This window comes from Crotalus tigris, unplaced genomic scaffold, assembly GCF_016545835.1.
Source record: "Crotalus tigris isolate CLP2741 ecotype Arizona unplaced genomic scaffold, ASM1654583v1 scf7180000017742.2353718, whole genome shotgun sequence".
Classification (NCBI taxonomy): domain Eukaryota; kingdom Metazoa; phylum Chordata; class Lepidosauria; order Squamata; family Viperidae; genus Crotalus; species Crotalus tigris.
This window is the reverse complement of record NW_024096609.1, coordinates 1,787,399-1,800,617: the sequence shown is the minus strand read 5'-3', so window position 1 is coordinate 1,800,617 and position 13,219 is coordinate 1,787,399. Positions and strand designations below refer to the sequence as shown.

At 40.3% G+C, this 13,219-nt stretch overlaps 1 protein-coding gene across 5 annotated transcripts in view; it reads left to right on the top strand.

The window, feature by feature from the left end:
• Nucleotides 1–13,219, top strand: part of GRM6 (glutamate metabotropic receptor 6) — a 47,182-nt gene that overhangs the window by 29,516 nt on the left and 4,447 nt on the right. For 4 of the 5 annotated variants that reach the window (XM_039340238.1, XM_039340234.1, XM_039340239.1 and 1 more), the window contains 2 exons: nt 1,249–2,184; nt 9,354–9,579. In XM_039340238.1, the coding sequence (XP_039196172.1) occupies nt 1,249–2,184; nt 9,354–9,579 (1,162 nt within the window). Of the gene's footprint in view, nt 1–1,248; nt 2,185–9,353; nt 9,595–13,219 lie in introns of all 5 variants that reach the window. The other variant, XM_039340235.1, reaches the window with a different exon arrangement.

Here is a 13,219-nt window from a genome sequence, read left to right as displayed (position 1 = left end):
TTATGGATCTGACCCCTTGATAATTAATCAGCCAAAGAACTGCTATTAAAGTCTTTCAATATCGTAGTGCCACTGCACAGTGTGGGCTTTGTGGAAAGGTCTTGTATTCCAACAATTTTGGAACATAGCAACTGGATGATAGCAAATAAAAAAAAATGCCAAAGAAACAAAAACATATTTTATTTGTATTAAAGGAGCTCATTTCAATATGTTTTCCCTATTAGAAACTTCTCCAAAGATACATAAAAAATATCACCCAAATGTGATCCAAATTCAAAAGAAGTCCTTTCAGACTTTAATTATAGTGTACAATTCAACCTATACCTTCACTTCTCTGAATATATTCAGTTCCAGATCATAAAATTAGACCATTTTCATTATACTCTTTTACATCCTTTCCCTTGTCTTAGGTTTTCAAATGCACAACATATTGATTCTTCTTTCATTTTCATTTATTAATCCATGCTTTTCCCTTCTTAATCTTCTTGTATTCCAGCTGGCAATTTTCCATGTGATATGTATGTCACGAAATGTCCCTGTAAATATTCTCTCTGCTGCTGATCATGGCTTTAGTCATTCAATGTTTTCACATAACGCTGTTCAGTAAGATAGAGAAGTTTTAGATAGGTTGTCTACCCTCGTGATTCCAAAATGCCGTGCTCCTGCTGATGGTGAGGATGGTAACAGAACAGAACAGAACAGAATAGAATAGAATAGAATAGAATATCTTTACTGTCACTATGTATCTTACAACGAAATTAAGTGCTGTTCAGAGTGCACACTACACACTAGTAAAGTACTAGTGAGGTTTATTTTATATAATATTTTATTAGTTTTCCACATTTACAATTCATAAGTGCTTAGTAAACAATATGTTGTCTAGGTCCATTTGTTTTACTTAATAATGCACATCAAATTTCTAATCTCTACCCCATTTTTCCAGCCATTGATAAAATACATCCCATATTTGGAAATATTCTTCTTTTTTCTTTAATCCTCAGTGTAAATCTATCCATTTGTGCAAAGTCCAGTAGTAAAGTGCTAGTGAGTTTTGACCAGTTTGCCACTAGACAGTCAAACCCCAGTTTACACCAATCACGTTCATGATGTTTATCGAGACTGCCTTACAAGTCCATTGGGGCCACATCCCTTCAACTAAGAGGAACCTGCAAGGTATTGAAGCACCGATGTGATTCCCTGGGATAATTGGCAGTCACTGTTCTCTGGCTTTCTCTGATTCTCCCTCAGATCGAGGACATGCAGTGGTCAGGTGGACAGAAGGAGATCCCCTCGTCAGTATGCAGCCTCCCTTGTAACTCAGGAGAGAGGAAGAAGATGGTGAAAGGTGTTCCTTGCTGCTGGCACTGTGAGCTATGTGATGGCTACCAGTACCAACTGGATGAGTTCAACTGTGAAATGTGTCCCTTTGACATGCGGCCCAATCTCAATCGTACGGCCTGCCGCCCAACCCCCATTGTCAAGCTGGAGTGGAGCTCTCCTTGGGCCATTCTGCCCATCTTCTTGTCCATCCTGGGCATCCTTGGCACTGTCTTCATCGTTATCACCTTCATCCGTTTCAATGACACCCCCCTTGTCCGAGCTTCAGGCCGTGAGCTGAGCTATGTCCTGCTCACCGGGATTTTCCTCATCTACACCATCACTTTTTTGATGATTGCTGAACCAGGTGTCACCGTCTGTGCCTTCCGGCGCCTCTTCCTTGGCTTGGGCATGGCCATCAGCTATTCGGCATTGCTGACCAAAACCAATCGCATCTACCGCATCTTCGAACAAGGCAAGAAGTCTGTGACTCCACCCAAGTTCATCAGCCCCACCTCCCAACTGGTGATCACCTTCAGCCTCATGTCTGTGCAAGTGGTGGCTGTGGTCATCTGGCTGGGGGTGCAGCCACCCCATAGCATCATTGACTATGAAGAACAACGTACCCCCAACCCAGAATTTGCCCAGGGCGTCCTCAAATGTGACATGTCAGACCTGTCTATCATCTCCTGTCTCAGCTACAGTATTGTTTTGATGGTGACCTGCACCATCTATGCCATCAAGGCCCGTGGCGTGCCCGAGACCTTCAATGAGGCTAAACCCATTGGCTTCACCATGTACACAACGTGCATCATCTGGCTGGCCTTTGTGCCCATCTTCTTTGGCACAGCTCAGTCAGCGGAGAAGGTGGGAGCAATCAGGACAAGGAATGGGGTGGTACAAGGGACGATGCGGTTTAAGTACAAGTAGTCCTCGGCTTACAACCACTTGTTTAGCAACCATTTGCTCAACAAATTACAACAGCACTGAAAAAAGTGACTTATAACTTGTCCTCACCCCTACGACGTTGCAACATCGCCACAGTTACCTCGGTTTGAGACCAGAATTTCCTTTGCTGAGCAAGGCAGTTGTTACCTGAGTGCTCAATTGTATGCTCTTTTTGCCAATGTTGTTAAGTGAATCGTGTGGGCATTAAGTGAATCCAGCTTCCCCTATTGGCTTTGCTTGTTGGAAGTTGGCTGGGAAGGCCTCCCCAATGGCAATCACATAACCTCGGGATACTACAAACACATGCCACTTGCCAAGCACCTGAATTTGGATCACATGACTGTGGTGATACTGCAACACTTGTATGTGTGTGGACTGGTTGTAAGTCACTTTTTTCAGTTGCCATTGTAACTTGGAACGGTTGCTAAACAAATGATTGTTAAGTCGAGGGCTGCTGATTAAGTTATGATGTCACTGTAACAGGCAAAGCTGGCAAAGTCAGACCTGTCCAGTTTTTTTCATTCTGTCTATTTCGGGAATGTTAAGGGGCTGAATTAGGTGCTTTCAGGAGCTAATGGCACCTTTTTAAAATCATTAAACCCATTCCCCAAGTGGGAAAAAAATCATCCCAGTTTTGGGAGGCTGAGGTTCACAGGAATGCTGGTTGTGCCTTGAACTTTTGCAAGGCTTTGAAAAAAGCTATTTTGCTTCTTAGTTTTTTTCTCAGATCGTTAAAATAGGGTGCTGGGGATTGCAAAGACATTTTACACATTATGAAACAAGTCTGGGGGATTCCTCATCTGTTTTCTGTTTTAGTGGCATTTACCTGCTCACTTTCTTCTGGAAACTCAGGACAACAAAATAGACATTCTCTAATTTTTATCCTCTCAAGAATAGTTAAATAAGGTTGATTGGGCTGAAAAAAAAAAAGAACTGTCCCCAAATCGAAATCTTGTGGAAAATGAAAGGACTCTTACGAATTCCAGAGGGTTTTAGCAGAGAGATTTATTGCGCAGGTTCAGAAGCAATAGCAACAAGCAATTCTGAATACCGAGGGCGGGTTCAGGCTTCAGTTTTATACTTTCCTTTTCTCAGGAACAAAGGAATACACTTTGTAATACATTAGGTTCGTTTCTCACGGGTATACAATGGAGAGTTTGCTACATACATTGTATCCAAGTGTAATGCGCATTAGGTTAGTCACGTACTACTAATGCAGCACTGTTCCAGTAATTATGCAGACACATCATTATTCTAGTGATTGTTCATTATTCCACATTACCCCAATGAACCCTATGGTCAAGCAGGGATTTTTAACCTTACCCACCCACCCCCCTGTTGAGCCACCTGCAAAAGAGAAAGAGAGAGGGAGAGAGAAACAATTGGGACATTCCCATTTTGGGTCCTTCTCATAACAGACTTTATTGATAGACTTTTTTCATATCAAATATGCCATGAATTGCAGAAAGTTGGAAACCTTCACGCCTTTTCCTTCCTAGGCTCATTCTGTATCAGTAAAGAAGTCTTTTTAGGGGAGGAGCATCAACACTTTCAAGCATTTCCTACCTGATGTCTAAAATAGTGGCATGCAGCCTCTCGGCCCTCAGCTGGAACTTGCATTCATCAGCTTGACCCCTCAAAGGCTATTTTCATGATCTTTGAGGAAGGCCTGAAATAGGGATGGATGTGCCACTGAGCACATTCTGATGGTCCCATAAAAGTACATTGCCATGTCTCCCATTACTGGCATAGAGTTCCCTTGCTTTTGGCTCAGTGCACCTTTCAAAGCAACTTGGGCAAAGAAGGTGCTCCCATCTTATGTCCTCACAGCAGGCTGGTAGGTTTTTGTTTAGCTAGGGTAAAGAGTTGTCTTCAGAGGAATGTTCAACTGCATGGTGTTCTAGAAACTGAACTGTATGAATAAGCAAACAAGTATTACTCCTTAAAGCGGTCAGGACTACCAAGCTCTAGCAGGTGATCTCTGGTGTTTTTGTATTAAGGGCTACTGTGAAGTTGTAGGCATTCTAAAGCAATGTTTCGCAATCGGCTAGCTGGGGAATTCTGGGAGTTGAAGTCCATAAATCTTCAAGTGACAAAGGTTGGGGAACACTGCTCTAAAAGTTCTACCTCAGAAAAGTTATCCCAGTTCAGAATGAAGGCCCCAGGCATGCTCATTAATCTTGTCCCATTTCCTTCCAATAAAGATAAGTAGGCAGGAAGGTAAAAGACCATTTCAATCAAACACCCATCCCAGATAGAGTTTACTTCCCTCCACCCTCAAGATCTCAACCCTCATTGACCTTGGGATTCTAGATCTGGCAATGGCTTCTGTTTTGTTTGTTTGTTTGTTTATAATATATCCTGCCTTTCTTAGTTTTACAAATAAATCAAGGTAGTGAACGTATGAACACCTTCCTCCTCCCATGTTCCCCACAATAACAATCCTGTATGGTAGGTTGGGCTGAAAGAGAGTGACTGGCCCAAAGGCACCCAACTGGCTTTCATGCCTAGCTGAGCAGGCTGGGAATTCTTTATGTAACAGTCTGGTTTATATCTGCGGCAATTACATAGATATTGAGTAGTTTACAATATGGGAAGAGAGCCATGTTAGTTTCTGATAGCAAAAAGTCAGAATGACTGATGGTAGATGCTACTAGATTCCTCCTGGTTTTTCAATAGCTTACAGTGAACAAGAGCAAAACCAAAGGTATTCAATACTTATGCATCCACAACAGGACTATAATAAATCAAATTATGAAGGCATAAAATAAAATGAAATAAAACCATCCTATCACTTGCTGTAAAAGTCCAACATATCTAGAAAATTTCAAATGCAGGAAGCCTGGCATTAAAAGTAGAGTTCAGTTTTGAAAGAGCCATGAGCTGTATGCCTTTCTTGTTTTGTTTGTTTTGTTTTGTTTTTTGGAGTGATGTGATCTACATTGTTATTTATGAGATTTAGATCATATGATAGCATTGCATGACCTCCTAACTGAACATCAAAAAAAAAAAAAAAAAGATTAAAAGCATGATGGTATGAGAAAGTCATGCTCTGGCTCTATTGCAGGATCTGCATATTTAATATATTTGCATACTATATTAAATTTAGTTTTACCCACTTTTTTTTATAGTTGGTGCAAATCCTAATGATTTGGATAGTTTTATTGCTCAGTGTGTACCACAAACTTCAAAACTGGGTTAACACAATAATCAGGTGAAGTATTTTCTACAAATCCAGCTTATAATAGCCTAAAAATCATACTTCGCAAATCATTGTGAATGGTTCACCACATGAGTAAATTAAGGCCATGGTATAAGGGCTGAAAAATGTGGATGACTGCTAGATGACAAATGAATGGTTAGAGCTTATTAATAATGCTTCATGCTGCCATTTAATAGTCTTCTGTTATTCTTTCCAGCCAGATATTGGATCCCTGCAAATCCAAATGAAACATTATTGCTTAATAGAATGCATGATTCCAGGCATTGTGTCATAGGACATAAGACATCACTTATAAGACATTATCCAGAACAAGAAAGAAATACAGCAGCTCAATTTTCTCTTGTAGCATTTCTGTTATAAAAGAGAGTATTTTATTTTCTCTTTTAAATGTATTTGTTTATGCATCACATTAAACTGTAATGTGGTCTGGTCAATGTGGCTTAGTGTGTGGTGCAAATCCTGCCACTGTCTTTATAAATCATGGTTTTGCATGCTGTTTTAAATCCACATAGTACTACTTGAGTCATTGATTAAACAAATAATGGCTCATACTGGATGGGGTGCTTAATAAGGAGACTTAGACTCCAATCCATTCAACAAGAGGTTGAAGGACAAGTAGATGTTATCATAAGCATCCATCACATTACATTGCAAATCAGGAAGACATTGCACACGCACACGCTATGACATGAATTATGTCATTGCCATCAGTCAAAAAATCCTCAGCTAACACTCATTCCATAATTCATCTCATTCTGCATGCAACTGATTTAAATTATGTAATCATGCCTTTGCTCAATGGCACTCTTCCCAAATATCATGAATGTTACAATTGCTTATAACATACGATTCCTCGATGTGTTTGTCTCTGCATAAATGAACCCCTGGGGAGGAGGAATTTTGAACTGGATTGCTGTTTAGGGTTGAAGGAAAGGAAAGATTTTTGTTACCCTCTTGATCTGGTGCTTCGTCTGCTCACCCAGCTGCTTTTCTTTTTACAGCCATGCTAGTGCTACAGTTGTAAGTGGACAATTTTTAAAGGGAGAATGACCTTCCAGGAAAGAATTAAACCTCCCTTTCTTCTGGGCTGAAAATTACATGGGGCAATAGGTTGACTTTGCAAATCACCCAGAGAATGCTGAAAAGCACTGTGGAGTGGTATATAAGTCTAAGTGCTATTGCTATTGCTATTCAACTCCTATTCATTTGTTTTTTAAAAAATGCCAAAGGTTTTGTTACATCCCTATGCAGAGTAATCATTCCTTTCCCTTGAAGTCTTTCCAGGGGCAATTCTATCTGCTTATTTATTATCCCACCTTTATTATTTTTATAAATAACACAAGGTAGCAGACATAAGATACTCCTTTCTCCTCTCGTTTTCCCTACAACAATCATCCTATGAACGTAGAATCATAGGGCTGAAGTTGGTTGGGCTGAGACAGCACGTCTGGCCCAGTCACCCAGCTGGCTTTCAGGCTTAAGGGTGGCCTAGAAGTCACTATTCTCCTAGTTTCTAAGCCAGCATCTGACATTGTAGACCATGGGTGTCAAACTTGTGACATTATGTGACGTGTTGTGACTTTTTTCCCATTGCCGGCAATGGGGTGGGCGTGGTTTTGGTGTGACGCATCCGGCCCATGGGCCAGCAGTTTGACACCCCTAGACCACAGGTCGGCAACCTGCGGCTCCGGAGCCGCATGCGGCTCTTTGAGCCTTCCCCTCTGGCTCCCAGCCTCCTCTGCCTTTGCAGAGAGAGATAGAGACAGAGAGAGGCAATTGCGCTTCCCTGCTTCTCTCTCTCTCTCTCTCTCTCTCTGTGTGTGTGTGTGTGTTTGTGTTTTTGTGTGTGTGTATGTGTAAAAGAGAGTGTACTCACAGTGTTCTCCGAGGAGCTGAAAAGCTTTCTGGGCGGAGCTCCTCCCTTTGCTGTCTCTGCAGGAAGCAGGAAGCAGGAAGGGCAGGAGAGAGCTAGCTAGCCCAGCTAGGCTGACTCAGGAATTCTGGGAGTTGAAGTCCATGAGTCATGAAAGAGACGAGGTTGCTTACGCCTGATCTTGTTGGACAATAGCTTGAAGCTTGCCAGGTGAGCAGCAGATAGGAGGGAGGGGAGAAAGAGAGAGAGAGAAAGAGAGAGGGAGGGAGGGAGAGAGAGAGAGAGAGAGAGAGAGAGAGAGAGAGAGAGAGTGGGGGAAGAGGAGTGGCAGACCAAGGGCAGATAGGGAGGGAGGGAGAGAGACAGAGAGAGAGAGACCCTTTTGACATCTAAAATGAAGATAACACTGCATATATCCTTTTTTTAACCTGTGTGTGTATGTAATTTTATTCTCTTAAAGCATTCTCTTGGTGATCATTGTTTTAATAGTATGGATATTCCCAAGAGTCATATTTTTACTTTTTTTTTAGTGTGTGTGTGTGTGTGTGTGTGTACACACACATACATACATACACACACACGCGCGTGCGCACACACACACACACACCTATAAGAAAGGTAAAAAAGGATATATGCAGTGTTATCTTCATTTTAGATATCAAAAGGGTTTTGCGGCTCCCGGTGTTTTGTTTTTGGTGGGAAACGGGTCCAAGTGGCTCTTTGAGTGTTTTGGGTTGCCTACCCCTGCCCTAGACCAAATTGCAAACCACAAGACCAACCATTTACAGTTATCCTGAGCTTTCCCCAAGAAAGACAGAATACAGATGTTTAAACCAAGGATTCCTTGCTCTCCTGTCATTTGGATGTCATCACTCTTCTTGATTAATTCCTCATGGAATTCTCAAAGGTTATCTGTGTCTTTGCCTCAGTACATCCATTAATAAAGGAAAGAGTACTTTTGTAACTTAGAGCACCTGTGAGGTGCATCTTTGCCTGATTAGCTCCTCTGGCCTGCTCCCTCCTTTCCAATAAACGCAGGAGATGCAATTTGAGGGATGAGAGTTCTTGCTCATTTATAGTTTTAAAAGAAACTTGGGGGGGGGAGTGTCTTCTATTTCAGTTCAGGAGGTAGTGGAAGGCAGCATCCATTAGTCACCTAGGCTTGCAGGGTAGTGAACTAAAGAAGAAGCTTTCTAGAAGGTAACACCAGGCAGACTCAGAAGTTGATCCTACAAACCAGTAGTGGAGTTATTGAAATAGAGCTCCCAGCATTCTTCACCGTTGCTCTTGGAGGAGATGGAAATTCAGTTCAGAAAAAACAATGGAAGGCCATTGGATGCTTGCTTCTGACAAGCCTACCAAAATACATTGAAACCAAAGGACTTCGGTGTGTTTAGTGGGCATAGGAATTTTAGAATTGCTATAGAAATAAGTGAGCATGTATATGTTCAGTAAGTGAGCAGATGACAAGGATTACAATAATTTTACTAAGGGTATTTACAAGCCCCTCCTTTCTCAGCCAATGAATGCCCCTTTGGACAATTGTAAGATCAAATAGTGTAGCTCTTCTTGGACTGCATAATTTTAGATCTCCAGTTTTGACGTTTAAAATTGAACAATTTCATGTCACTTCTGACTCTTCCCCCCCCCCCATCAACCTAAAATGATAAAGGCTGGAATAAGTTTACAGCTTGACACCATGGCCAGCTAGGAGGCTGATTTAGAAATATAATCACAGTTAGCTTTGGTTAGTTATCAGGTAATGGATCATCTCAGTAACCAAGGAAAATTATGTCCGAGGAAGGCAATGGGAAACTCTGTGTTTCATGCCAAGAAAACTCTGTAAGGCACTAGAAGTCAAATTTGACTCATAAGTGACTTAACTTGAACTTACATGATCCTGGTGATTGCATGCCACAGTCCAGATCTTCTGCACTAAAATGCAGTCCTTGGGCCTTCTTAGCAAGCATCCTATGTGTTTCTCCCTCCCAGATGTACATTCAGACAACAACCCTCACCATCTCCATGAGCCTGAGCGCCTTTGTTTCTCTCGGGATGCTCTATGTACCCAAAGTCTACGTCATCATCTTCCACCCAGAACAAAATGTGCAGAAACGCAAGCGCAGCTTCAAGTCAACAGCCACAGCTGTCAATGCCTCCACAAGGCTCTCACAGAAAAGCGCTCAGAATGGCGAAAGCAAAGATGAGAAGCAGGACAGTAAGTAACCCAAAAGTAGGTATCACTCTTATTTGCTGTTTGATGACCCCACCTGATGTGCCTCCAGTTCACCTCTACTTGCCCTGTAAGTACCATCCCTTCCTTTCCTTCTGATTCGCCCATCAAATATTATGCCCCCCCTTTCTCCCACCACCACTGTGCCTTGGAGAAATGAAATCTTCAAAAAATTACATTCTAACCAATTACCTTCTTGAAATGAAACCTCAGTATTAGTGAGAGATATTCCTACAGGGTCCTTCAGTAGAGTAAACAAAGGTGGCCAAGAATGCTGATTCAAATGGTGCCTTAAGCTTTATTTTGTATGCTCAAAATAAAAGGGGGAAGAAAAAAATGTAAGAATGTGTGCTCAGAGAAGGTGACAAGTATCTAGCAAATACCAAAGAAAAAATAGAATTGCTCAGCCCATTTTTGCTTCATCAGGCAATTGTAAAATTCTACCGAGCTCAGGTTTGATAGAAGGGATATTTGCTTGGAGCCACCTCCGAGTTGTGTTTGCTGGTGATAGATAGATAGATAGATAGATAGATAGATAGATAGATAGATAGATAGATAGATAGATAGATAGATAGATAGATAGATAGATAGATAGATAGGATGGGCTGACAGACAGACAGATAGAAAGACAGACAGACAGACAGACAGACAGACAGACAGACAGACAGACAGACAGATAAGATAGATAGATAGATAGATATAGAGATAGATAAAGATAGATAATTTTAGTTACAGTAATAAAAACCAATGCAAACAAAACTCAGAAGGAAATTAAAAAGAGAAAATGAAAATGCAAAGAAAAAAAAGTAAAAAGGAATCAGTGAAATAAAGAAAAAAAATCTCCAAATTCCTTCCAACCTAAGATATTATGAAATAAATATTAATACATACATACATACATACATACAAACAAACAAAATGAGCAAGGAGTCAAAGGCATCATAAATACCAAGATCAAGAACCACCAGGGCCCCGATGTTTGAATTTTGACTACACCGTCAAAAGTCCCAAAGCGGTGGAGATGGCGGCTACTTTGTAGCCGTCCTCCTGAGAAGGTGTCAGATCCGCGGAGCACAGCGTTTATCAGCTGGCCCGCGGCTCGCAATCCCCTTCCCGGGCGAAGGGAAGGGGTAGAGATCGCATGAATAGAGGTAGAACCTCTTAACTCTCCCTGGATTTTTATTTTTAGGGGGGTAGAAAGAGGGTTCCCTCGGAGTTCATTGCCTTCTCCGCCTCTCAGCTGTCTTTGTTTCTTCGGAAACAAAGCGAGACGCCGCTACCATCTCCGTACTTAAAGAAACCGTGAGTAATCTTAAACCGGACAGAACTGTTTAAAGGATTTTATTTATAGTTTAGCTTTATTTTATTTTTTTTAGTTTATTTAGTTTATTTAGTATCTGCTGATTTTTTTTTTATTTTTTTGAGCTTTCTCTTTTTTTTTTGGGCGGAAAAGTGAGAGTGAAAGTAAAATGGCGTTTTGAAAGTTTTTTTTTCCTTTAAAAGACGGATCGGCTGAATTGTTGTTTAATATTGCTTTTTTTTTACTTTTTTTACTTTTTTATTCTTGGGGACTTTTAGATTGATCTTATCTTATTCTATTTTATCTTATTTTTAATTTTTTTTTGGATTATTTATTTTTATTGGTATTTTTAAGAAGAAAGGAAGATAAATTAAAATGGCTTCAAAACGACAACCAGCTACTGCAGCTTCTAAAGTAACTTCTTCTCCTGCTACTTCTACTGTGCAACAACAACTTAAAATAATACCCTCAGTGCAGCAACCTAAATCTACTCCACCTTCACCTCCCCCATCTGGCACATCAGCACAAGACATTAAAGAAATAATGGTAAGTGCTGTCTCACAGTTTAGGGAGGAAATGAAACAACTTTTGGATCAGAATAAATCTGAAACTAAGGAGGAAATGAAGAAAGAGATGAAGGAGCTTTTAGAACAGAATAATGCTATTTTGAGGGATGATATACTTTTAGCTCTATCTGGAATGGCCTCAGTGGTTGTGAAGCTGGACTCCAGAGTAGAGGAAATTGAAGAAACAGTTGAACTTTTGGATTATAAATTTCAAGATATGGAGAAAAAAGTGGAGACTTCACAAGATGATATTCTTATGTTCCAGTATAGACAGATGGAATATGCTTTGAGAATAAGGGGTCTGAAAGAAGATAAAACTCAAGATTTGATGGAAATGGTGATTAATGACTTGGCTGTTATTTTGAATATTGATAAAGAAGAGTTACGTGGGGATGTGGAAAGAATTTATAGAGTTAATTCTTGGATTGCAAAACAGAGGAATTTGCCTAGAGATGTGGTGATATATTTTGCTAAGAAGTCTTTGCGAAATCAGATTCTACAAACTTTTTATAATAAAAGATTTCAGATTGCTGCCCAAGATATTATTATTTTAAAGGAAATTCCACCTAAAATTTTAAGAAGCAGAAAAGATTTTGCTTTTTTAGTAAATGAACTTAAAGCAAGACAAATGCCATTTAGATGGGAGATTCCGATGGGCATTGTTTTGAGCCATGCGGGGACACGTTATAGACTTAATACAGTTGCTAAAGCTAAGGAATTTTATAAAACGGTCCTGGGAGCAGGCTCTCCTTTGCCCATGATGCATAAAGTCTTGAGTGACAAAGAGATGGAACAGAAATCTGAAGGTACAGGGATGATGACTGCTGGACAGGTGGTATGGATGTCTCAACCAGAGGTTAAAGAACAGAGAATGACCCGTGCAGCACATAAACGTAAAGAAAAAGAACAACAGAAAAAAGAAAAAGAAAAAGAAATTGAAGAATCTACTCAGCAAATTGCTTCAGTGCCGGTGGGAGGAGCAAGACCCAAAAGCTCTGCTACATATTCATCAGCAGCAGAATTTGAGCGGATCTTCTCCAGGCTGAAGGCCAAGGGAGATGGCAAAGCTCCTGTCCTGGAATGTTAATGGATTAAACATTCCTCAAAAGAGAAAAAAAATTTACCACTATTTGAAACAACACAACAATGATATTATTTGCTTGCAAGAAACTCATATTACAGCTAAAGATCAAAAATATTTAAATAATCCTCGCTTGGGATCTCATTTTGTATCTCCCGCCCCTGGGAAGAAAGGGGGTGTGGTAATCTATGTTAAACAGAATTTATCTGCTACCTTGTTAGAATCAGATCCTTATGGAAGATATGTTATGCTTGAACTTGGTTTATATGGCAAGAAAATTCTTATTGTGGGGTTGTATGCACCAAACCAGCAACAGGAGCAATTTTATAGGTTACTACATCAGAAAATAACTTTGTTGGACTATAGATCCGTGATTTTAATGGGAGACTGGAATGGTGTCTTAGATATACAAATGGACAAAAAAGGCTCTTCTACCTTTTTTAAACAGGCTAAATTACCTAAAGCCTTTTTTGACATGAAAGAAGATTGGGAATTGAGAGACTATTGGCGTGAACGTAATCAAGAAGAAAAGGATTTTACGTTTTTCTCAGATAGACACCAATCTTTCTCAAGAATTGATTTCTTTTTGATCACAACAGATTTATACAACAGGGTGAAGAATGTAAAAATTTTTCCTAGGACATTGTCCGATCATAGTCCAGTTTGGATGGAACTGTT